The sequence below is a fragment of the Contarinia nasturtii genome, unplaced genomic scaffold (genome assembly GCF_009176525.2).
Source record: "Contarinia nasturtii isolate CC-2019 unplaced genomic scaffold, AAFC_CNas_1.1 Cnas_scaffold_993, whole genome shotgun sequence".
In the NCBI taxonomy this organism is placed as follows: Eukaryota; Metazoa; Arthropoda; class Insecta; order Diptera; family Cecidomyiidae; genus Contarinia; species Contarinia nasturtii.
The window spans coordinates 2,716,256-2,743,128 of record NW_022198340.1 but is presented as its reverse complement, the minus strand read 5'-3'; the positions used below and the strand labels follow the sequence as shown (position 1 = coordinate 2,743,128).

The 26,873-nt window shown below is 37.8% G+C and overlaps 3 protein-coding genes across 4 annotated transcripts in view; 2 read left to right on the top strand and 1 right to left on the bottom strand.

Moving 5' to 3' along the window:
* The window catches only part of LOC116343299 (protein lethal(2)essential for life-like), a 761-nt gene extending 113 nt beyond the window's left edge, over positions 1-648 (top strand). The window contains exon 2 of the mRNA XM_031771292.1: positions 4-648. Coding sequence (XP_031627152.1) covers positions 4-585 — 582 coding nt within the window. The 3' untranslated portion in view covers positions 586-648. The remainder of the gene's footprint in view (positions 1-3) is intronic.
* Positions 649-1,402: 754 nt separating this feature from the next.
* Positions 1,403-2,906, top strand: LOC116343280 (heat shock protein beta-6-like). The gene has a single exon (XM_031771265.1). The coding sequence runs from the start codon at positions 1,509-1,511 to the stop codon at positions 2,031-2,033; it is 525 nt and encodes a 174-aa protein (XP_031627125.1). The 5' UTR covers positions 1,403-1,508; the 3' UTR covers positions 2,034-2,906.
* Positions 2,907-4,016: 1,110 nt separating this feature from the next.
* The window catches only part of LOC116343185 (protein split ends), a 37,700-nt gene continuing 14,843 nt past the window's right edge, over positions 4,017-26,873 (bottom strand). Inside the window, exons 2-15 of one of the 2 annotated variants that reach the window (XM_031771114.1) lie at positions 19,773-20,312; positions 19,501-19,680; positions 19,205-19,407; positions 16,586-19,055; positions 14,061-16,513; positions 10,685-13,759; positions 7,075-10,584; positions 6,890-7,002; positions 6,724-6,813; positions 6,301-6,520; positions 5,978-6,208; positions 5,556-5,896; positions 5,325-5,472; positions 4,017-5,265 (exon numbers count right to left, since the gene is read on the bottom strand). In XM_031771114.1, the coding sequence (XP_031626974.1) occupies positions 5,126-5,265; positions 5,325-5,472; positions 5,556-5,896; positions 5,978-6,208; positions 6,301-6,520; positions 6,724-6,813; positions 6,890-7,002; positions 7,075-10,584; positions 10,685-13,759; positions 14,061-16,513; positions 16,586-19,055; positions 19,205-19,407; positions 19,501-19,680; positions 19,773-20,312 (13,714 nt within the window). In that variant the 3' untranslated portion in view covers positions 4,017-5,125. The remainder of the gene's footprint in view (positions 5,266-5,324; positions 5,473-5,555; positions 5,897-5,977; positions 6,209-6,300; positions 6,521-6,723; positions 6,814-6,889; positions 7,003-7,074; positions 10,585-10,684; positions 13,760-14,060; positions 16,514-16,585; positions 19,056-19,204; positions 19,408-19,500; positions 19,681-19,772; positions 20,313-26,873) is intronic. The other variant, XM_031771115.1, reaches the window with a different exon arrangement.

Sequence of the window (26,873 nt, the reverse complement as noted above, 5' to 3'; positions counted from 1 at the left end):
AAGATGGCTATGCAATTAAAAACCATTGCAACCAAATTGTTTAATCCAACATTGAATGTGGTTCGTCATCGTTCCCGCGGATCAATTTTACCGACATTTTGGGAAGACCCATTCACACAACACAGAAGTTTGATAAGAGATTTTTGGAATTCGGATCCATTTGATAGTATTTTTCCGAGTCGTTCCACGGGTTACAGATTGCCATACTGGGAAGGTGATAGGTATTTGAACACACCTAAAGACGGATTTGAAGTGAATTTGAACGTTCAAAATTTCAAACCAGAAGAAGTTTCTGTGAAAGTGGCTGAAAATAACATCATAATCGAAGCGAAACACGAAGAACGCAATGAAGATGAAAGTTTTGTGTCGCGACATTTCAGCAGACGTTACAGATTGCCCGACAATTGCAACATCAAAGAGGTAGTTTCCACTTTATCGGCTGATGGAATCTTAACAGTTCGCGCTCCACCGAAAGAAATTGATACCAAAAGTGCACGCACAATTCATATCCAACATACCGGCACATCTCATGTGGAAACCGAACCAAAGAAAACCGATGAAAATAAAGACGAACAAAAAAAGTAGATAGTAGGCATTCCGATTTATTGTATTAAGGAGCAAATAAAAATATTTATTAGATAAACATAAGATGAATCGGTGTTTTATTTTTACTTGGCTTGAAATTAAAAAAAAATGTAGGTACTAAATTTGTAAACAGGATTCATTTTTATTAAGAGGTAAGTTCTATGCAATTGTCGAATTTTGTTGCGCAATACTATTGCTATTGAAACATGATGAAACTCAGACTTGAAGTGGTGAAATACGCATATCAACAGAGGCGTCATTCTATCAATATGTACGTAAGTCGGTATAGGTCTTGTTTATCACATGAATGGTTAACTTGTTAAAAAAAAACCGAAACCGTCACTGCAGTAGCCAGTCGCCACCAAATTTTGTTTGCTATGTTTTTCATTTTTGAAAGATATGTTTGATTGCTTTGATTAAGATACGAAATTCCCAGCCTATGAATATAGTTGAATTACTAAATGATTCGGAATCAAATAATATATCACAAATATATACGATAAGTCATGCCTTTCTAATTTCTTCTGTAAAAGAAATTGAGTTTGCAAAAAAAAATCCTCGGAAATTAAAAAATTATAAAAAATGTAAACCAGAAACACATCTTTCGATCCGATCCTATTTTTAAATTTATTGATCTTTAAACTTATTTTATAGATTCTCTTGTCGACCCAATGCCTCAGAATGATACAGAAATAAGTCGGCGATTCTATATAAGATTTAATTGCGTGCGTCGTATAACGAAAACGTTCTGTCAACAAATCGTAAACAATATGTATTCTAGAGCAAAGCGATTCGTATAAATACTGTGTGTCAACGTATTTCTCGTCAGTAAAGTAGGAAAATTCTAATAGAAAGCACAAGCCAAGAAAATTATTTCAGAAACGATTTAAAGTAAAAAGTGAAATCTCAGTAAACACAGAAAAATGTCGAATTTGCCAACGTCAAGAAGTTCGAGTGAATTTCATCCAGCTTGTCATCGACCAGGTTGCCACCGTTCACCATTCGATTTGATTCGACCATTCAGCCTCGATGGACCGCTATTGAGATCGGGCTTTGGAAACACTTTCCAACCAATTTTTGCGGAAATGTCAAGAGCATTAAATAAAATTGAACGTGAATCTAAAGTGAACAGCGATGGATTGTTCGAGGTTTACATTGACGTTCAGCATTTCCTACCAAACGAGATCACAGTGTCAGTGGAAAATAATTCAATTGTGGTGCATGCCAAACATGAAGAGAAGAACGATGAGCATGGTTTTGTATCACGGGAATTTACGCGTCGATACGATTTGCCGCAGAATTTTAATCCAGAAGATGTTGTTTCGAACATATCATCGGACGGTGTATTGAGTATTCGAGCTCCACCGGCAAGCAGTGTCCATCACATTCCAATTGAACAAGATGGATCAACTCATTCAGGAAATGAGGCAATGGATGTACAGAAATAAGTTGAAAAGATTGCATTTTGATTGGTGGAACTAATCAAATTCGTTGAGTTTTTATTGAAAAAATGTGATAAATTTTAAGGAAAGTGTGAATATTTCGAATATTATTTGTAAATAAAAAAAATGTTGTCTGATATTGATAGAGTCTCCTCCTTTTTCTAAGGCGTAATACGAAATCTATTTGTATAGTGTCAGGAATATTCTTGGACACCACATCATTATTTATAATATGAAATATTTTGATCTTCAGATATTTTTAGAATGTTTTTCAATGTTCAATGTCGAAGCTCCAAATGGAACAACGCCAAATTGTAATCAACAATTTTGCGCTATAAATACAAGTGTAATAATGCACATCAAATCTGAGTAATCAAAGACGAGTCGTCTCCAACATTGCTTTTATAAACATGAAATACAAGAATGAAATTAATTTCTTTCGCATTAACGATATGATGTAGGCTTGAATGTAGGGCTGTAGGCGCACCCAATTTATCATAGCAATAATATTGAATGTCTACTTTGTCGATTTGAAGATAAAATAATGTAAATTGATTGAATCAACATCTGATGTCCAATTAAATGTCGATGACCTATTTGAATAAAAATATCTGTTGAATTTTCATATTCCGTCACAGCAATAGCTTACCAATTATAACTGGTAAACATGGTGTTTTAGGTTTGTTGCATTTAAAAATCATACCTTTATTATAATCTCAACAACAGAACAAACCTCTATTCATCATTATATACACAGCAATAAATCAGCAATAAATTCAAGAGAATGTTCCAGGACAAAATTGAAATCGGTGCCATGCAGAATGTCCTAAAATGTATCACCAGTCAACCAAATAAAAGGCGCAAATGTTTTTTTTTTAATTAATTTTGTAATTTTTACAAAGAATTTTTATTTATTTTTGTTGTATTCGAGTGATATCGTATTTTCAATTGTTAATTGTTTTTCATGTTCAATTTAGTTTCATATTTTGTTGTTTGTTGAATTCATTACATAATATATTCATAATTATGTTTTTTAATATTTGTTTTTGTTTTTATTTAAATTTATGCTGTGTGTGGATGTGTGTGTGTGTGTTTGGATTCTACGCTTTTCTTTATGTTATTTATTTTCAATTTGAAATCAATTTTTTATTTATTTTTTTTTAAATGTTTTATTTTCTGTTTTTATTTCAATAAATTCTAGAATTAACTTTTGTTTTTAATTTACATTTAATAGTTATTTCACTTCATTTTTTTCAAAACTTATCTTTACTACAATAATAACACTACATCGAAGAGAAATTGTGTGTGTGTGTGTTTGTTTTGTGTATAATTTTCCATTATTTTTTGCTTTGTTTCCTCTTTTTTTCATAGATATAGTCTTCGTATGTGGCATATGTGTTTCCGTTACGAATATGGAAAATCTTGCCACAAATATATATATTTATTTTAATAGTTTATCGATGAGTTAGAGAAGAATGCTTTCATGCAGAACACACTGTCCATGAAAAACGTTTCGTAGTTTAAATTATAAAAAAAAGAGAATGGATGTAAATTTGTAGTAATGTTTTTCATCGCGTTTTTTTATAGTTGATTTTTTTCTTGTTTTTCTTTGAATCATTATCATAAATCATTAAAATTAAGCTTAAAAATTAGATGCATTTTTTGTTGAAATATTTACAAAGAAACTTCTATATAATTATACGTCTAGTTTTTTTACAATAGTTTTTTTTTTATTGTATTTTCTTTCTCATAGTCAGTTTTTTATCTTCTTCTCCTTTCATTCATTTTCATTTTCTCAGAATAATTTTGGTTATTTTGAGTCGTTTGTCATATGTTGGAAAGTAAATTAGTTTGTTGTTATCAGCGTGTCAAAGTTTTTTTTTTATTAGCTCAAATAGATATTTATTTTTTTTTTTCAATTTCGTTTGTTGTCGTGAATTTAGCCAAAAAGTAATGGTTTATGGTAGCAGTGATCATATTTTTGTATTGTTGTTCTTTTTTTTTTTGGCTGAAATGTTGTCAAGGCGATATTATTTCCAATATCAAATGTATCTATATATTGTACTACATTGTTTAATTCGAATCCGATTGATCCATGCTAAAATTGTTGGTTTTATTCTCGCATAACTTCAAATTATTGTATTTGATAGTTTGAACACAGCGCGCAGATAATTAATTAAGAATATGTATAATGCAATGTTGTATGTGTTTATGAGGGGGCATTTTCCTTCATTTCTTTCGCTCTCTCATTCGCTTGCGAAACAAAGGACAAATCCATGTGAATATATGATTTGCTTTAGTTTTGCCCAGTTCGTATACATTTTCTTGATGTATATTCTTTTTTTAAAAAAATGTGTAAGTAATAATCCTTGTTCAAGACAACGCTCTTTTTTCACGCTCTTTTTTGTTCGCGATATTTTGTCAACAATAAAACATTTATAACGGCAACAAATATGATGCATAATTGTGCACTCACACCATCTTCCATTGATCGACGATGACGCAGACACAGAGACAGACACACACACAGTTTGTTTTTTTTTGTTTGTTTCCTTGTGTATACGAGAGTGAGATCAAAACTTAATATAATTAAATATACAAATAGGTTTGATGAGATAATTATAAATGTATTAACAAAAATCATTACACATGTGTCTGCGTTGTTGTTATATTGTATTGTTTTTTTTTTTTGTATGTATGGTGCGCACAGCATCATTTTCGTTTCGTTTAGAACTTTTGAGGTAAGAATGAAATTACAAAAATTGACAAAATATCAAAAAAGGATATTTATAGGTACAAAAGATGTGTCTTAGCTAATACAATCTTATCATACCGTATCTCGTCTTATTTACAAAATCAACAGTGGTGTTTTGTTTGTTATATCGAGAATAAAATGTTTGTTTGTTTGTTACAACGATTTTTCATTTTACGTTCAAGGAAATGTTCTGTTTCCATTGTCAGCAAGCAGTAGTCATATAAATTTGGTTATATATTTGTTTTTCTTTTTTTGTTTCTCTTTATTTTGACGATGTTGGACAGTATTATTTTCAATCTTTGATTGGACATCGTTCGGTTGATTCGAATTTTTTTCACTTTACTCAGACGGTCGCTATAACAATCAGTAGATGAGCAATATCAGCGACGCGATGCAATAAATCGGGAGCAATTCGGGCTAGATTTTCATTGGCAAAGTCACACGATGGGAAAATGTGCACAACATAAGCAGCTTGTTCAGATCCTGAAATAACACAATATTAGAAAACAAAATACATTTGATTTAAATACACTTTGTTTTACCTGGTGCAGGAATATTCACGATGCCAGCAGCTTGTTTCTGTTGTAAGTAAGTGATGAAGCCGGTTTGTAAATTGGTTGACTGCTGCAATACATCCAAATGATCTCGACCACAAGGCAAAGCCAATAGCATACAATGTTCGTTGTCCGTCTGTTTGTCGAAAAAAGAAAAAGTTATTTGGCATTCGAATAATTTAAATTCGACTGGCTTCTGTGTGAAAGTGCTCAACTTACCTGCATCTTTCGAGCAACACCCTCCAGCTGTGCTTGTTCTAATCGCATACGCTGTGCAATTCGCAGTGGTGGCGTCGATCCATCACTATTACACGGCAACGAACCGCTTGCCACTTGAGGATTACCAAATACAAAATGCATTTGAACGGCTGCTTGATCGGTTTTCAATGCCAATAAACCTTGCCACATAACTGGATAGCGTTGTAACAGCATCAACAGTGAATCGGCTTGTGGTGGCACTTGACTTGCATGCGGTGGTGTTGTGACTTGTAAACTTCGGCCGGGACCGGGTGTCGCCATTGCCGACACCATTCCACTTGGGCATGGTGTATTTGTGTGTCCTTTGAATTAATGTTTAAAAACAAATCAGTCAGATTCAAAAATTTAAAGAAAAAAAAATGTTTGTTTTGATGACACAATACCTGGTATTGATGATTTTCGTTCTTTTTCTCTTTGTTCGCGTTCACGTTCACGTTCCAATGTTTTTGGCATCAAATGTGCAGGCAATTCACCGGCAGCCGCATAGTTGATGGGCGGCGTTGCGCTTATTTGATTTCGATGAGCTGGTGGTGGTTCAGTTGCTGTTGGTATGGTCGGACGTGCACTTTCATAGAATCGCGCACCAACGTCTGGATAGTGTGGATGTGGAATCACTGTTGATGATTTTTTTTTTATGTAATTAGATTTTTTCTTATTCGATCTGCGTTTATATTGTGGCTAAATGGAAGAAGAAGAAAATATTTACCTGTAGCACGATCTTGAGGACTCTGTAAACTGTTTGGCACGGCAACTCTTTGTCCAGCAACTGCTCGACGCAATTCTAACGGTGGACTTGTTCCCAATGGCTCTTCGAATGGAATTCGAGCTCCATGGGCCAGTGCTTCGGGTGCACGGTAATATTTCTGATAGAACATTAACGAATTTTGAATGCCAAGAATTGGTACATTTGGATAACCAGCATCACCCTGAATTGAAACAAAAACAAACGTTATAAATAAATGTTTTGCTCTTCTCTTCGAATAAAATAACACTTTTTTTTATTTAATCAATAATTGTTTCCTCAATCGAATAAACTTAAGAAACCAAAAGTAACGAAATGAAAATTGAACGCAAAATTCTCAAAAGAGTCTGTTTGTTGTAACAAATGAAATTTTCTATCGAAAATTACCAAGTTAACTGGAGTTATGGGAGAAGCCTGCTGATGAGCAGGCGGTGGACTTTGATTTCGAAGTAAACTAAATCCACCAATATCCGAATGCTGCGTCCGAATTTGAATTTTGGAAATGGTTTATTAGATATTGTATTGGTTTCGATTTATAATCAAAACTACTTACCAAATTAGCTTCAAATCCAGGAACAGGTAATCCTGGCTGTTGTACACTATGCGGCCGACTTTGTTGACCTTGTGGACTCAATGGTGGAACGTTAACACGAGAACTACTGGCACCTGTTTGACAAACGAAAGAAAAATTTGATTTAAATAGATGCGATTGAGTTTTTGCTTCATACAATAACTTACTGGCAATTATTGGTTGTTGGCTGCTCAAGTGCGGTTGTTTTGGTGGTGGACTTGCAACGGCACCGGTCATTATTTGCGAGGCTTGATGAAGTCGTATTTGATTTGATGTTGGCATCGACTGTGACGGAATGTGCTTGGCAACAGATTGCTGTTGCTGTTGCTGATGCTGTTGTTGTTGCTGATGCTGTTGTTGTTGCTGTTGCTGATGCTGATGGTGATGCTGTTGCTGTTGCTGTTGCTGATGCTGTTGCTGTTGCTGATGCTGTTGCTGTTGCTGTTGTGCGATCGAAGGTGGTGGCGTTTGAATTTGTTGAATGTTTGGCGGCAAAATGTGTTGCCTTAATTTCGGCGATGGAACCGTTTCGTATTTGCTTGTACTGGTTCGCACTTGCAGTGGAACGTTGCCAACAAATGGTGCGGATTGTGTCGATTGTATGCTAATTTGATGAGCTGAACCCGGTTTTGATTGTTGTTGTTGTTGTTGGTGTTGCTGCTGTGAAATGTGTTGCATTGGCATCGGTTGTGTTGGTCCCATTTGAACCATTGGCCCAGGCTGCGGCATATGATGTGACTGTGTTTGTATAACCTTTCCGCTGCACTGCACAACGGATGTATAATTCGTTGAGGTCGGTGGCATGTGCATTTTATTCGGATGAATGACAAGCGGTTTTTGCGATAATATTTGCGGTGGATGAATATTGGCCACTGAATGTTTTGGAACGTGAATCGAATACTGTGGTTCATGAATTGAGGCTTGTGTATAGGTCACCTTGGCTGCAATGCTTGGTGAGTGGCGTGGCGAATGTGCCGGTATATTGGCCGGTGAACTAGATGGAATATTCACAATCAATGTGTTCTTGTGTTGCGCTTGCAAATGTGGTGGTGGTGTTGGTTGCGGTAGCTGTTGAGCAACAGATACTTGAATTTTCGGCGGATATTGTGGCTGCTGGGCAATCACAGTTGCCGGTGAATCTTTGCCATATTTATGCGATTGAATATTCGGTTGGACAATATTACTTTGAATGATTGCCGTCGATTTAATAACCGGTTGGACATTTGACATATGCGATATACTTGGAACAGTTGTGCTCAAAATTACCGGAGTGCCAGCGCTCGATATAACTGGTGCTTGTGACACTTTCACATGCGGTGAAGTCATGACATGAGTTTTCATTGAGTGCGAATGTGGATGCGGATGTGGATGTGGTTGTTGTTGTACTGGCATTGGCGTCGGCTGGGCATGAACGATCGGTTGAATTTGAATTTGTGGCTGTGGTAATTGTGGAGCCAGTGTTTTCTCAATCGACATCGACAATGGGACATTGTGTGCTGGTGGTTCGATTGGTTTCGATGTGATGACAACCGTTGATTTTTGTACATGTATCGGAGTTGTTGTCGGCACTGGCATTGGCACGGAAATTGGCATCGGCATCGGCATCGGTTTGCTCACAATTGTCATAACGGGAGTGTTTGACACTTTTGATACGATGCCCGATGTTGTGGTGGCTGTTGTTGTTTCAATAATCGGACGAATTTCACGTGATGTCACCAAAACACTTGGCTTATTCATAAATTCAGCGCCATGACCGCCAACCACTGGAACGTATTGTCCTTCGTTTTTCTCCTGTACAACTGTCATCTCACCAGTCACCGGATCAATCAATGTCATTGGCTCGACAGATGATGATTTTCGATTTTCAACATCGATTGACAGCAGTTCCTTAACCACTGGATGAGCCGGTATTTTCGGTTCTTCAATTATTTTAACTTGTTCCGGTTTATGTGATTCGATGCGACTTGTTTCGCCCGATTCGGATGCACTTTGTGTTGCCTCCGAGTCATTGTCACGTTTTTCTTCATGAATTTCGCCACGCTGTGTATCGTCACCCTTATTGTCATCAGCAGTGACTTCTGTTTCGGTCGTTTTAATATCCTTTGCACCGCCTCGTGTTGGACGTGGTGATTTACGCAATTCGGTCTTTTCGTTGATGGTCAGTTTGACAGCCATTTGATTTGCCGTGCTACGTGTCGATCTTCTTGGTTGGGCCTGACCCGATGTGGGTTGCACCGCTGAAGCTGATGTTGTGATTACCGTTTGTTCTTTCGAAAGATTCTTAACCACATCTTCGATGGTATCGTCAATAGTGCTCCTCGAACCATCGCGTTCAATCAATCGACGACTCTTGCGCAAATTATTCAATGCAACAAGATCATCCTTTGCCTCGTCTTGTGATCCCTCATTTGGTTTCTCAAGCGGTTTCTCAGTCTCAGCGGTTTGAACGGGTTTCGGTTCGGGTTCAATTGCACTAATTATCGGTTGTGGTTTGCTTGGCTCATTTGGAGTTATTTGGGTATTCGGACTGGATGGTTGAGTGCTTGGTTTTGAGAACGATAAAGCGCGTGTTCTTGGCGCATCATTCGTTTGCACGGCCATTGTTTCTTCGCCCGAATCCTCGTGGAATTCATAAATGTCTGACTCCGAATTATTGCTACGTGATTTATCGTTGCCGACAACAACAATAGCACCGCCCTTTGATCGGGGTGACGCATTTCGATTGCTGCGTCCACGTTTCGGTTGAACGACGACCACTGGTTTGGTTGTGACACCGCGACGTGTTTGAACGCCCAACTGCAGATCAATGGTGGCCAACGCGCTTGGTGGTGATTTTTGAACTTCCATTTCGACCTGTTGTGTTTTCTTATTACGAGTGATTTTTTCACGTTTTGTTTGGCTTTTGGCATCGATTTTACCGGCGTCCTTTGCATCGTTCTTTTCGACAGGAATGTCTTCCGTGATTTCGACCTTTGGCGGTTCTGGCTTGACAATCACCTTCGATTCGATATTTGTCTCTTCATCCGTCGTACACAACGCATCCACTTCCTTGATCACCGATTCAATATTCACTTCCTTTGCCGTCCAAGCTGACGATGAATCGTTTTCGTCTTCTTTCACCTTTACTTCTGGCTCTGTCGTTGATTTCAATAAAATGCTCTTAATCACCGATGTTGTAGCCGTCGCTGGTACATCGTCTTGTTGTTTATTATTTTCAGCCAATTTCTCCAATGGAATCGGAGATTTCGAGGGCGTATCCTCTTTGACGTCAGATTTTTGAGGTATTTTTGTTTCAAACACAATTTGTTTGGGTGTTTGTGGCATTTGTGTATTGATCAATGTGGAAGGTGTGGCTGTTGTTGTTTCATCATTTTCCGTATGTTTTGGTTCAGTGTCAGCAATTACAGGTTTCGACGTTGGTGGCATAACAACAGAAGAGGTACGATTTGGTGGTGGATTAGTAGTGGGTGGTTTGTTTGGTGTCGTTTGTACTGGTGGCGGTACAATTTGACGCTGTTGAATCACAACGTGGGAAAGGGAAGATTTGGCTGGGCTTATGTTGAACGGTTGCCGAATTTGTGGTGCGACCACTCGATTCAAAATTGGATTTTGAATTGTTGTTGACGTTGTTGGTTGTTGTGTAACAGTTGTAGCTTGAGTATGATGAATAATTGTACCTAAAATTTGATGGGAAAAAGAAAGGATTTTTATAAAAATTATGATTTAGCCCGATTTTCTTAATCAATTGAAATATGGATGCTATTTGAAAATACTTACTTGGCGGAGATGGTTTGGGTTTGTCATTTGAAATGCTCGGCACTTGAATGATATTCGGTTTGTTCATAGTTGGTGTACTAATTGTTACTGACAATAGTTCAGTTGGAGCTTCGGCCAATTTTGGAATAATTGGTGGTAAAATCGGTGGCTCCACAAATGCTTTCGATGGTGTAACAATCGTTGTCTTTTGAATACATTCCGACTGTGATTTATCGCTATTTTTGCAAATATTATCTTGTGCATTTTCAACTGTAAACACGGCCGAGCTCTTGTTAACCTCGCTTGGCTTTGTTTCAATTTCTTTGCCACTCGATTTCTTTTCCTTTGGTGATTCAGGTTTGGTGTCCTCGTGCGAGACACTTTCGTCAATTTGTAAGGCATTTCCGTCGTCTGGCTCTTCGGTATCGGTGTCAATTTGCAAACCATTATCACTTTGTGGTGTGTCTGCTTTCATATCCAAATCATCATTGCCCAAGCTTTGTACCGCCTTTCGCATTTCTTCGGCCTCTTCTTCGGCAATGGCACCGTCCGATGATTGCATATTCGAACCTTCTTCAATGATTGCATCTTCACCGAACGAATATCCATCGGTCATGCCGAAACTTTCACCCAACAATGCGGCCACCGCATCTTCAGTTTCTTCTTGTGAGATGACAACCCGTGATTTTTCTTCGATTTTATCATTTGATTTGTTATCGGGACTTGGAACGGATTTCTCTTCAACCGGTAATTTTTCGGTTTCAGATTTTTCAATCACATTGAAATTGGATGAGATCGATTGAACGGCTGAATCATAGATGTTTGCATCGATTTCCAAACCAAAACCAGGGATAATTTTTGCATCTTTACGCTTGTCATCACCGTGCTTCGATTCGGTTTTGTTCTCTTTGGCCGTTGGTTCGGCCGGTTCTTCGCTTGATTTCCGACTGTCCATTGAAATCGGCGAATCTTTGGCCAATGGCAGATCATCCATTAAATCGGTATCAATTGTCAGCCGTGGAGTTGTTGGTGGCGAAATAAACGATGACGAATGACTTGTATGATGATGATGATGTCGTTTTTCTTCCTTTGACTTCTTCTTCTTTTTCTTCTTGTCTTTCGATCGATGACTGTCGTTGTTGTCGGATTTGCGTGACAAAAACATATTGTCCGGACCTTCTTCGGTCTCTGAAAAACGGAATACATCATCGTATGGTTTTTCCGAAGAGATGTCCATTTTGTTGGTATTCTCTTTCAAATATCCAAAGTCGGTGATTTCTTCTGGTTTTTGTTCACTATCTTCAAGTAGTTTTGCTTCCACTGCCCGTGCGGCTGCATCCAAATCAACGCTATTATCATCATCTTTGCTGCTGATCGATTGTTGTTGTTGCTTTTCACGTTCCTTGCGTTTCTTCTCCCGTTTCTTTTCGCGATGCTTTTCCTTTTCCGTTTGCGAACTGGACTGTGATTTTGCTTCGGAATTATTTTCATTTTGATTGTGCACTGCCGCCGTCGATTGTGCACCGCTCAATTTATTCGAATGAATGTTATTCGATGCATTCGATTTGTTGGTCGTTTTATGTGTGTCAATGGTTGCAGAGATGTGTGAATCATCATCGGAAATGGGTCCAAAAATGTCTTCCATTTTTTCACCACGTTTACTTGAAGTGAAACTTTCTTGCGATTCAAACATCGATGTATCGGATGACAAACGATTTTGTTTCTTCAATTTTTTCATGCGATATTTTTCCTCTTTTAATTTATCGTGTTGTTCTTTTGATGATTTATCACGTTTCTTCTCCTTTTTACCGTGACGTTTCTTTTCATTTGTATCGCGTTTCAATTCATCAAACATTGTTTCCATTGAATTGGATTTTTCCACTTTAATTTCTTCGTGTTTGATTGGTTTCGACTCATCAGTCGATAAAACCGATGGGCTCTTTTGACGTCTCTTATTTTTCTTGTGCCGTTTCTTAGCTTCAGAACTGAACAAATTATCGAATATCGATTCTTTCGTTTCAGATGCTTTGCTACTTGGTGTTATTGAATCGCCATCCGATAAATCGCACTGATTCGATGAACGTTCGGGCGATGGATAATCGACTGGTTCGGTTTTAATCTTAAACTGACCCATATCATGTTTTTCTTCCTTTGGAATGTTACTGTGTTCCGTTTTAATTTCACATTTAACATCATCATCGTTTGTTTTCTCTGAATGCTCCTCTTTGATCACCGGTTGCGGCAGTTGTGATGGTGTTGCACTTTCGCTTGCATCGTCTGATGTTTCGGATGCAATACGAGCAGAACGTGAATTTTTCCGTGATGAAATGCGACGCCGTGGTTTCATTTGGAATTGATGTAATGAACTATTTTCCGAACTTTCACCATCGCACAGTTCATTCAATCGATTCCGACGGAAATGTCCTTTTCGTGAACTCGATCCCGAATCCGAAACCATGTCTTTATTCATCGAATGACGACCGTCACTGTCTTCGGACGATGAGTCAAGGAAATGTTTCATATTTTTATGTTTAACACGTTGTTCATTTGTGTCCATATCCGAATCCGAATCTTCATCGTAGCTATTTGAATTTTTCTTTTCTTCGCGTTTCGCTCGGCTCTCTTTCAATTGACTGAATTTGGCTTTTATTTTCTTTTCCTCTTCTTGTTTTTGCATATTCTTACATGAACGTGCTTTCACCTTGTCGTACATGGAAATGTATGCGGGACCATCGTCGGGTATATCGAAAATGGAATGCTTTTTCGGTCCATCGGAATCCGAATCGTCCGAACTATTCGATGTTTGCTTACGAATACGACGCAAATCCATTGATGGATTCGTTAGCTGCTGCTTTGACGATCCATGTGAATCTTCGTTTCGTAAACGCTTTTCATTACTATTTAATCGATCCATTCGTTTTTCTGATTTAGATTTATCCTCACGATGGTCGCGTGCACTTTGCCTTTCATGACTATGATGACGATGCTGTTCAAACATATTTAAACGTTTATTGTCCTTATTCTCTGATGACTTTTTCATGATTTCATCGTCACTGAGACGACCATCGTTTGAAAAGCCACTTTGTGTTTCCATATCTGTAATTTAAAATGATAAAGTTTTAGATTTAGTTGGTTACGAATGGTTTGAGTTTAAATTTAACAATTGCATCAAGCGAACAATTTACACAATCAACTCTCTACTTTGAATTGGTTCAATTTGATTCAGCAAATTTAATCATTTAATGTGTATTTTACACTGTTAGATTGGACTGCTTATCACAATAAATGATTAATTTTATCTTTAAACAAAAACGACCCACTAAATTTTGATGGAATTTACTGAGGTACTATGTACTTCTATTTAAATAAACAATTTTATTAATAAAAAAACACTTACGAAATTGACTTGTTGATTTTTCATCTTTGCTGCGTCGACTCCTGTGTGAAGATGATTTCTCACTTTTGCTGCTGCTGCGATGTTTATCACTTTCACGATCCTTTCTACGGTCTTCAAAGCTGCTTTCCTTTTTCGATCGATCGTCCATCATATCGCATGAGCTGTCTTCCATCTTGTGCACATTGTTCATTTTACTGAAATTCCGTTGATGTTTTGACGATTTGTCGCCGGATCGACCGTTTGGATCTTTAAAATCGCGTCGCTCCATTGATTTAACACTTTCGGGATTGAATTTAAACCGTTTGCCATCGTCACTGTCAACCGATTCATGTGAGCTCAATCGTCGTTTTGGCATTATTTTGTTCGGTGAATTGCTACGACTATTTTTGCTCGAATTCTTAACATCGTCACCATTACCACTGCTGCTATATTGCTGACGATCCAATGGTGTACTCTCTCGGGATTTGGTCGCATTTTCTTTGTTATGTTTGTCGCTCTTTGTGAAATGATTAACCGTAATAACATGCTCTCGATCTTTTGATGGATTTTGTTTGTATTCCGGTTTCCAATTATGAACAGCATCGTCGCTTTCCATTTCTCTGCGTCGATATTCATATTCGTCCGTTTTCTTTGATTCAAGCTCGTATTTAATGCGTGATTCGTCTCTATCTTGTGATTCAATTTCGTTCTCTATCTTGTGATTTCGTATTTTATTCTTATTTTTTCCCGCGTCCATTTTCATTGAATCGTGCCGTTCGTGTCCGACACGCTCGTTTTCAGTTCGTTCGGATAGGATTTCCGAACTGGAGGCTGGATCCGAATTTTCACTACTGATCGATTCCCATTTTCTTCGATCCAATAAATCAGTCTTTTTTGCATGCTCGCTCTTTGCATTCGAATTCTTTTCTTCGCGTGACGTTTTTCGTGTCGGAATCACATTCTCAAGCGACTCATTACTTTCTTCTTTAATGCTAATATTCAAACTGCAACTTGATGTGAGTGTTGTTCGAACGGTGCCCGAATGATTGCTACCCGGTACCGAAGCACTTTTATTGAGCAAACGATTTGTATGATTTGAATTCTTTGAACCATTATTTGAACTGGCATGATTCTTTTCGTGTGAGTTTGCCGGTTTGCTGGCATGTGATTTTGATTTGGATGAGTCTGGATCGTGCGAAGAACTGGAATTTTCGGCAATTTTATTAATAGTTGCTGGCGTTGTAGCATTCGTAAGATTTGTAACGGACGCAGCAATTGGCGGATGTGTTGGGAATGGATATTGTAGTCCTTTAACCGGTTGCACGGTCGCTATGTTGTTTGACATTTTTGCACCCGACATATTCGGCGTCACAACAATCGGCGATGGTGATGGACTGTTGTACGGCGATTGCGGCTGTGGGCTGTTCATTGGTGAAACGGCATTTAAACGTGGCAACACTTGACTGATCTGGGTAGTAAATGTTGGTGTTTGCTGTGGCGTTGAATGTAATTTTGGCAATTGACTACTGCACGTTGGTGTTGTTATTGGCTTGCTATTATTTGTGGCGACTGTTATTGTTGTTGTTGCTGTGGCTATCGGTCGATTCAAATTGATAAAGTCTTTTGGTTCATATTTCTCTCCAATGTTCTCGAGTCGCTTGAAATCATCGTCGAAAATCGATTTTTTTGACAAAACTGATTTCAAAATGTCCGACGGTTTAACATCGTTCACATCAAGCTCAAGGAATTTATGGCGACCAGAGAAACTGGACGCTGATGTGGGTGTTGTTGGATTATCACTCACTGATATTGATGCCGATGACCGTGCCGGAATGCCACCATTCCACATTTCAAACATCTCGTCCAGATTTTTAATGCGCTCATCAAATGATGGACTCGTTCCAATTTCCGAATCACTTGAATTTGAACTCAATGATGGTGCTTTACACGGACTCTCTGGCGGTTGTTCGATTGGCTGTGCTGCTGCAGCTGCTGCTGCCGCTGCCGCGGGACTCAACAAACTAGCAGTATTGATCGGTTTTATCTGCGATTCCGTCGATTGAACCTGAGAAAGTTTCGATTGCTTGCACTCCTGAATGGATGATGCTGTAGTAATCGATGAAGACGACGCCATTGTTGATAATGACGACGACGACGATGATGATGGTGGCGGTGGCGGTGGTGGTGCACTTTGCGATGTTGAATGATGTACGTTTGGCTGGTGATGAGACAACGACGGTTTTGACAACGATGTGGACGATGACAACGTCGCCGACGACGATGACGACGACGATTCAATCGTCGATGACGGTTGATGGGACTGATGCGAAGAGGAGCGCTCAGTTTGATGTGAGTGTTGTTGTTTTGATTGGAAGTTATGTTGATGCGAATGCTGAACATTACTCAATAAAATATTACTACCATTTGATGATGGTCGTGTGAGCAATGCAGGCGGTGGACTTGATAAAGTATTTCTGAAATTGAATAGAGAGTGAATTTCGAGTGATTTTGTTGCATTTTTTTCATCACAATATTTGTATACATACCGACTAGAATGACTGGTTAATAAGTAGGAAGATAGCGAATGTGTTGAGCTGAATGCACGACTCTGTTGAAAGATGTGTACACCAAATTTCGGCAATGGTAAGTACATCGATGTCGAATGACTTGTATATCTATCGCGTATTTGGCGTCGTGGATCGGCCGGTACCATAATTTCGGGTCGTTCATCACAGAGCGGTGTACCAGGCCTTGAACCATCTGCACTTTCACTGGCCGATGCTTCGTGCGAATGATGTGAATGCAATTGATGTCCACGACCCTTTGATGAATGATGTTCATTTTCACTGTTTGAATTGGCGGTAGTTCGGCGTCGTTTACAATATGGATGCGGTTGATACGCTGATATTTGTTCACTGAGTTCATTGTACGATGTAGAGCTGCCGCTATTTCGAATGTGCGAATGCCTTAATGTTCCGCTATCGGTTGACGGCCGTCGAATGTTGTTCACATTATGTTTTGATGAATTACATTCTGATAATCGTCTCACTTCCGAATTCTTTCGATGGTGTAATAAATTAGTGTCGTTTAGATTGTTTAAAGTAGCATCACAGTTAGAATCATTAACTAGGTTCGTTTGTACAAGATTGCCGGAATCAGCATTGTCGAATTTCATTCGTTTTTTCGGGCTTAAAATTTCATCGCCACTGGACGGGCATTCTTCTAGCTGCTCAAGCAATTGAGAACGTTCCTTTTGCAAATGACGAATATCGCCGGGTTGTTGAAAGTGTGCATTTGAATTTGTATGCGGTGGTGCTGCAATTGCTGTTGGTGTTGCCACCGAATCAGCCGAAACGACAACGCTTTGCACACGATGATGTTTACCGGTACTTGAAAAGTAATCATCATCAATGATCGGACTTTTGTCACGTCGCTCAATTGCATCTATATCATTTGTGTTGAATGGATTCTTTTTTGCATAGGGAAATTCATCATCGTATTTTCGTCGATTGGGCATTGTTGTCACACCGTCCAAATCATTTGCGGCAACTATTCGGTCTTGCGGTGAATCGGTTCGGAAAACATTGTACTCATCGGCATCGTGCGAAGCAGCTGATCCCTGACTGTATTCATCATAGCTTTTAATACGACGCTCTGAATCACATTCCATTGATTGTGCGACCGTTGTGGTGGTCTTTTTCAACGATGTGCGACCATCCACTGACATGTATTCATCGTCATGGTAATCGACATTCGAGTATCGACTATTTCGTCGTACAAACGAACCACCACGCGGTGTTGCTGAACTTGGCTGAGGTGAAACGGCACCATGAAGACTAAACGATGATGTCCTTGAACGTGCTGGTGTATCATATCGACTAAAGCGGCTATTCAACGTGGTTGTATTTTCAAATGTTCGTGTCACCTCTCGGCTTGGTTCAAATACACGATCCGGTGTGACAGAATTTTTCTTTTCGATTTTATCATAGAAAGCATCTTGACATTCGCGTGATGCAAAATCAACTTGAAGCTTCTTTCCGCGTAAGGTGACGCCCCGCATTTCCTTAACAGCCATTTGGGCGTATGAAATTTGTTCGAAAAAAACCAATGCCATCTTCGCTCGGTGATTCATTGTTATTTGTGTGACTGGACCGAATCGGCTAAATTGTGTTGTTAGATAATTTTCACTGGCATTTTCCGAAACACCATGAATCCATACACAATTCGTTGGCATTGATTTACCAAAGCCAAGTTTTATTCGTGTCGAACCCAAATGTTCACCGTCCATTTGTCGCATTGCCTTCACCACCGACGCTATTTCTGAGTACTGACAAAATGCGTACGCATTAACACCTTGCTTTTTAATATCGATTTCGATAATTTCTCCAAAACCATCGAAATTCTTTCTAAGCTCGGTTGCTGTTATGTCTTTTTCTAAATTTCCTATGAACAATGTGCGCGTCGCCTTCGGATGATATTCATCCAATTCAGCTTCGTATGGTCGAAATTCGTTGTCATCAACATCGAATCCTTGATACGGTGCCACCGCAATTTTACAGCCAAAAAATAATTTATCATGCGATACCTCCAATGCTTTGACCACATCTTCTGGTTTCTTAAAACATACTAACGCATATCGTTCCGAACTTTGTCCAACCACTTTGACCCACGTCACTTTGCCATGCTTTTTATATTCATGAAACAGGCCATCTTTTAACGATGTATCCGATGATCGTGACGGTAAATTTCGTACACAAATCGCCAACGGTCGATTATCTTCGGAGTGAACGGCAGGATTTGAATTTGATGATGAATTTGTGGCCGGCGTTGATACGGCCGATTGTAAATTTCTAACACGTGATTTATCACTACTTGTCGGACTACTTGAACCATGTGAATGTGAAGATCCACTATTTGTTGAACTACAACTAGGACTTCGAGAATTCGATCGGCTGGTTGTACTATCACCGCACGGTGATTCTGAACCCGATCGTGATTTCTTCTTTTTTATCAGACCTTTTATTTGGTTGGCGAAACGAACAGAAGAGAAAAGAAGAGAAAAGAAAAGAACGGAAATTTCCCATAAGTACACATGCAATGAACAAAAACAAACTAAAATAAAATATATCGGAACCAAATCGGCGAATGGTTATGCAAATGCTTACCTCTGTTTTTACTTATTGATTTGGAAGAACATTCGGTTTCTGACGTTCGACGATCGGTTGTCGTATCATATGCGCTATCAGGCGTTACAACAACTGCCGCACTCGGTAAATTACCGTACACATTTCGACTTGTATTCGATACATTCGAACTTTCATACCATGTATTCGAAGACGACCTGTGTAAAATGCTTGAAGAATTTGACCTGAAAACAATGCGAAATTCAATTCAATTATTATTCCATTCATACGAAAAAAAGCGAGAAGAAAATGATGTATTCAATGAAATTAACATTTACCTATCTACTGTTGACGAATATGAACCGTTTCTAAAATGTCTATCTCTCGGTCTACCTCTCGATTCACTGTGATGATAATTTGGTCGTCTAATATACATATCGGAGGCGGATGATTCACTTAAGCGTGTACTACGATCGTAAATATTCCGATCAAAATTCGGTGACAAATCCTCGGATGATCTGCAGAAGAAAAGAATAAGAAGACAAGATATCAATTTAATTCACATACTCCTTGCCATGATGACGCAAAAATAAATGGAATCAAAACTAACCCATGATTTGATGTGGATAGCCGATGTGCCACCGGTGGTGAAACGGTCGTCGATGACGAATACTGTTGTTGTACTGACTGTTGAACGGATCCCGATAAATTCGATGTGTTTGAGCCATGTTGTGGCGATGGCTGTTGTTGTTGTGCTGTTTGATGCTGTTGCGCTGACGTTGCATTTGTTAAACTAGATATTGATGATGGTGAATTTTCACCCGATGTCGATGGTATTGACGATGGTTCATAATATTCAGTGGTCAATACGCGATCATCAAATTTATGTTCGGCCGTATGTGCTTTCGACGCTGATTTAATATCCATAAATGCAACCGTTGCGCACACACTGCCAATGGCGCAATTGGATGAATTTGTTGTTGGCGAACACAGGCTAACATTATTATTAAAATTGTACATAGAGATCGAGTGATCGTCGGTAGAATCATTGTGATCTTTGATTGGTACAGACGATGAGCCAATTGATAACAATAAATTTGGATTGCAATTCGAAGACAATAGGATTTTGACACTTTGAACACGTCCATATCTATATACATTTGTTGAAATCGTGCAATGGTAACATAAAAAAGAAGAGAAGAAGAAAAAAACCACACACACACAAGAGAAACAAAACAATTAAAACAGTGTTGGCAACAGTAAAAATAAATTGTTTGCAAAATGTTCGTAGAGCTCGTAATTCGTAGTATAACTTAATTTTTTTCTCACATAGTACATAGTATTTTCTTACATCAAACAAAAGAGTGGAAAAAAACAAAACTTGAGAGAGATAGAAAAATTCCAAAGCCGTCTGAAAAAAAATGAACAGCTTCGCAATAATCAAATGATAATAGAAATTCTGTTTTTTTTTTTTTGCTTTTAACGCTTCGTAACTTTCAGAATCTGGCCTTAGAAGTTCTATGCATTGTCTATTGCAATTGTTCGCGTTTAACTTGCGCGAAGCAAATGAACAGATAGCAACAGATATAAATCATCGTTCATGGCATCAATGTGTAAAAGTAACACACACACACACAGTGAGATAGAGAGAAGGTACAGCAACTAACAATCTAAGAAGTGAGTATAAAGAAAGAATGCTGCCGCTGGTGGTGCTACAAGAGAACAGTGAGACACGCACAAAACGTATAAAAGCATACATAGCAGTATTGAGAAAATAAGTTCTAAGTAATTTGCGCATAAATTGTTCATTCACCAAAGGTAAATAAACTTTCGAGGTAAACAGGTGCTGAAAAAATAGAATAGATATTACATAGTTTTTTGCTTTGCTTCGGTCGTCGTTATTGCTGTTATTGTTTTGGTGTGAGCATAGCATTGTTTTCTTTCTCTTTCGTTTTATAGTTGTAGTTGGTTGTATGTTGTTGTTTTTTTTTTTCAATGATCTCAGCTCACTATAAAGTAATTGTGAAAAAAAGCGCTTGTCAGCCAACTAAACATACGCATACAAATCCGCTTGAAACGCAGCACAGCCAATGTAAATCATTTTTGTTGTTGTTGTATGTGCTTGCATTGAAAGAGCGAAATAATTGCCTTGTTTGTTGTTAGCGCGCGCGTACAGCACTAGCGCGGATTTTCAAATGTGATTGTAAATTGTGTCTGAAACATTAAATATTCTCTTTTGTTTACAACAGAGTCATGCCATTCAGGCGGTACCACCACCAACAACAACAACAATGTGAAACAAAGTCAACGCGTTCGCAATAATGCCGTGCCATGAAATCGCTGGGGTTTCCATTCTGCACTAATACTCAAACTCTTTTTGTACGATTTTTTCGCCACAACGTTTTTTTTTTCTTCAACATTCGCGAATACAAAAACCCACTCCATTTACGTCTCTATATCTCTTTGTCTCTTTCAATCGGCTACATTTCAACGATTACAAACTTTACAACACCGAATTTTTAAGTTATGTAATATATATACGCAAACTCGCTCAAATACAATGAAGACAAAAACTCGTCGACTTCTATCTTCGGCGCTGCACAATAATTTATGCTTGCGATGTCGAAGACGACGACATTTGCAACAACAATAACAGTAGCTTGAGAAGCAAACGATAATTGACAATAATCCAACACTTTTCATATTCAGTTTGTTCCAGTTACATTCTCGATTTTCTTCCATTCAATTAGTAAATCAAAATTTAAACGGCTAATTAATTAAGCGGCGTTATGTCACCAATGAACATACACAGCTCACGTTTTTAAGCATAAAAGGTAAATAACAGAATATATCGAAATTGAATGTTGATGGGTTTTTTCTTTTGCATATACATAGAATTATTTAAGAGACAAAAGCATTCGAGCAATCGGTATACAAGAAACATACAATATTACACTCAGTATTCTAACGATATTCTATTGATATTGTTGTCGTCGTTGAAGTCGTCAAAGATAGATATAAATATATACCCATTTTAACATTTCTAATGTCAATTAATGACATGAAACATACTTTTTCGATCGCAATATCTGTCTGTGTAAATGCCAAACATTATTTAAGAAGATATTTTTTCTATCTCCCTTTCACCTCTTTCTCTCTCTCTCTCTTTCTATCTTTCTTTCTCTCTCGCTCGATAAATGATTGAAGAACAAAAATTATTGATTGGCATGACCTAACATACACAGTGTATGTACAATACACTTTTCAATTGGATGCCATTCAATATTAATAAATATTCCTCAGCCAACAGTGCAAATACAATTCGAATCGAGACACAAATTGAACGACACAGAGAAATTACATCATGGATTCGTATGCGAGGTGTCAATTAAGTTTTGTAAGTAGAATAAAATGAGTGATATGCAGAGAGAAAATGGATGTCAAATCAATAATTAAAATAGTTTTCTAACGAAAGAATCTTATCATTGTGTAATTTTCCAATAACATTCCATATCTCAGACTATAGAATAATTTGGCTATTGACATCGTATAAATATCCAAACAATAAATTGTTTGTCTCAATTTCCAATTTCGCCCTGGCGTCTTTCTTTAAAAAAAACGAAACGTATTTGAATTATTTTAACTTATTCGAGATTAAATGGACATAGCATCTACGATAGTGCAAAAATTGTCATATATGATTGACAAAATGACGACCTCTTTGCATCTCAAATGAGACGTCTGGCTAAAACTGGATCTACATTGAATTTCTTGCAAAAATTTCGCTCATTAGTAAATACATATTCCACGAGTCATTTTTTTTGCGCCAAAAATTTTAATGAAGAAAACAACAAAGATAAAGTCGGCATTCATTACGAAACAAACGTTTCATTTCGTTATCACAATGTGCTTCATAACTGATTGGATCAGATTTTTAAATATGTAACGTTGTTGTGAATTTCTTGGAATCTGTCGCAGTGTAAAAAGCTTTGTATATTCAACTTTTTTTTGTTGTATATTTAAAGCAAAAAAAAAACGAAAACTGTTCAAAAAGCACATGTCTTGCAACGCGTGTTTCTGTCCCATAAATATCTCACGCGCTCTTTTCAATAACACATCGGTCCTGTTTATTTAACCACACACTGAGTGCGCACAACTGATGATCGATGTGTGTATGTTTTCATTTTTGCACTCTGTATTTAAATTGTCGGCCGACTATTTTGATGAAGACAATCTTTTATTTTTATTATAGTAAATTCATGAAATGCTTTGCAAATGGAGTCATGTGCGTTAAAAGTGAGTACAATATGGCCGATGATGGTGTGCCTTCGAATGTTTCAATTCAATTTAATTATTTGAAATTCGGAATTTTGACGTAGAAATGTTGTAAATTTCCATGTAATTTGGGAGTCTGACTCATGCGTATTTTTTCATTCTAGCTGCTTCGAATATTTCAATTCGATTTTTTTTTTCTAGATTCTATCTTTGGAACACTTAATGCGCTGAGAAAAGCATATACACATCGCAGAGCAGTGTGAGAGAATGAATTTTCGAAACGACTCGAAATGAAATCAGAACACATGGATTTGATGTACACAGACAACCACGCACACACACACACACATATATGTATAAAATTTGTTGCATTGAACGAACGAGCAAGTGAATGAGTATTCGTACGATAATAATCAATGAACTAAATAATTAATTCGCGTTTTCGTCACAACGAAGGTAAATAGTCATACACGCACACCTATTCACATATATCATAGTCAGAGGAGTTAGAGCAGAGGCAGCGGCACCATTAACCTGTAATCATGCAATGTATATCGGATCGATGATGTGTTTGGGCTTGCACATTTATAGCTTACGATCGACTCTTGAGACATGAGTATGTCTCTCCACACACACACACTGAATAATTTCTAAAATTGAAATCTCACTCGCCAACCGAATTCAAAATAAATAAATCAAAAACAAACACAAAATTCATCTTTGACGGGGCCAACGAAAAACGGCAACAACGAACATTTTCGTCATTGTAAAATGAATGAACGAAATGGAATAATTTAAACTATAAAATAAAGGAATAAAATGAGTGACCAAGAGAAGGATAGAATATGTGATGATATGGACTACATGTACATTGCGTGAACATGTGAATGCGCCCCGTTTACATATGCAATTAGGAATTTCAATACATACATGTAAAATCGAAACCAAATACACGATGAACATTTTAAGACGAACATCGTACATTCTTTTCAGTCAGTTCAATTTATGCCGCAATTTCGTATATGCCATTTACTTGAAGCGTGTGTGCCTGCCATATTATGTGGTGTGCATTTAAATTGTGCGAATTTTGTGAAGAGCACTAAATTTGTACATAGTGTATTATTACACATGTATATTGGTCATAATAAGAATAAGAAGACTATTAAATCCTCGTTCGGATTACAAACTCGATCTCTCTCTATCGCTATCTCGTTCTCGGCTTAGAACGAGAATGTGTGTGCACAACGAGAAAGAATGAGAAGTCAACAGTCATTCTATGGCGTGTTTGTATGTGTCTCATTAAGTACAAGTTTAACACTCATCTTTATAATGCCATATATAAGAGAACGGTAATAATTGTCAGTCATTTGGGCTGAAAATCTCAATGCGCCAAAAAGAGAACGCTTCAAATGAAAAGCACCACAAAAATAATAATAATAATAACAACAAAAATAACACAATTCATCAGGCAGCAGCAATAGCCAAACGAACGCAAATCAAAAGACAAACACACAATGTTATTAAAACGAGAAAACGAAAAAAAAAGAAGAAGCAGGGATAGAGAGAAAAAAAGGAACGAATGAACGATACTATAGAAAAAGCCTTAAAAAAGAGATGACGACGACAACAGCAAAATGCAAACGAAAGAGCGAGAAAACGAACAAACGAACGAAAATTAAATGATGAGATTGAAATGTGGCAACACAGCATTTCGTTATAATAACAATAATAATCAAATCCAATCACGTAAATAACAAAATTGAACCCGAATGTAGCGCTCGTTTGGAAGCATTGCCTGAGCACCATTCTATCTCGCTTGCTCTCATTGCTTTTTCTCTCATTTACTCCCGTTGAGTACGTGTACCGATCGTATTATATTTGGGATTTCAGAGTGGTTGTGTATGTTTGTAGATAGATAATAGCACAACGGGCCCAAATGCCTGTATTAATGGAAAATGTTTTGAAATTTGGCAACATTGCAATAATATAGCGAACGCGCTCGCGCACATACACGCCATCATCGTTGTGCTCACTCGTTTGCTCTGCAATATAGGTACGAGTGCAAAAAACAACAACAACAGCAACGAGTACAGCATATAATAGAGAAACACATCGGACTGTGCGCGGAATCGACACAAGCACATACACACACATGCCGTGTAAGTGTATGTTTGCCACATTCAATATTTGCTTGCTACGTTCTCGCATACGAATGCGAAAGAAGATAACACAGACTTTGAGAGACAAAAACAACAAACGTACCCATATAAAGTGGAATATATTTTGCTGCTATGTTTTTTATGGGCCTCTGTGTATACGTTGCTGTGCTATGTTGTTATTGTTGTTGTTGTTGTCGCTTACATTTGTTCCCTTCATTCTTTGCCTTTTGGTGTTTTGCTTTGGATTCGTTCACATACGTTGAATATGGCATGTTTAGTTGGTTTCGAATCGCTAGATTTCGACGAACATTGAAGTGCGAATGAAATCGACATAGCACAAATATAATCATTATGGTGCAGTGTGCGATTGTCGTGCGCGTGACTAAGACAAAAAATCCAAACACATTGTGTATATATATGAATCGAGTGCTGGATATTTTGACGATAACCATCACACACGTAGTATACATTAGACCTACGAACAGAAAACATGGTCTCTCTCTCCCAGTAAAATAGAATCAGCGGTAATGGCAACACATTGGCATCAACAACAGCAGCAGCAGCAGGCAAAAAATAAACGCCTAATGCTTAAAGGGCTATGCATCTTCATCCATTTCTATATCTCTCACACAGTGTTGTGAGAAGAGAAATATCGTACCATATTCAGTTGTTCTTTATCTTTTCTCTCGCTTGTCTCTTCTTTTTTTTCCCATTTTTCGAATTATTTCCTTGTTTTTTGCGCTCCCCATTCCGTTCGCACCGCACTCTCAACTTTGCTACTGAAAATGGACGCAATTTTGAGCATACATCGATATCAATGTACATTGTACGCTCGTTCATTTCTTCTCGTGCACACAAAAAAAACGACCGAACGAAGAGATATTTGACTATTATTTTGCAAACGATTTCAAGTATGTGGAACATTACACATTCTATGTAAATCGAATAGCATACAAAATCGAAGGGAGTGAACATCTAAAGAACAAAACATTTTAGCACCAGTGCTGTGAAAAGAATGGCTGTGGAAGCAGCACAGTTGATTGTGTACCGTGTCGATGAATATCATTTTGAAAACACATTTATGGCAGACCAAGAGAAAGAACACATTCGTCGTGTTGTTGTTCGACGAATCGAATGAAAAAACAAAATATAATCAAGAAACGAAAAAGAAGAAGAAGAAATTGTTGTAAAATAACATCACTGCAATGCAAGTTTGGTAAACGTTTTATATTCGTACGTATATGCGAAAAATATGTAATGGAACATACATTTGGTAC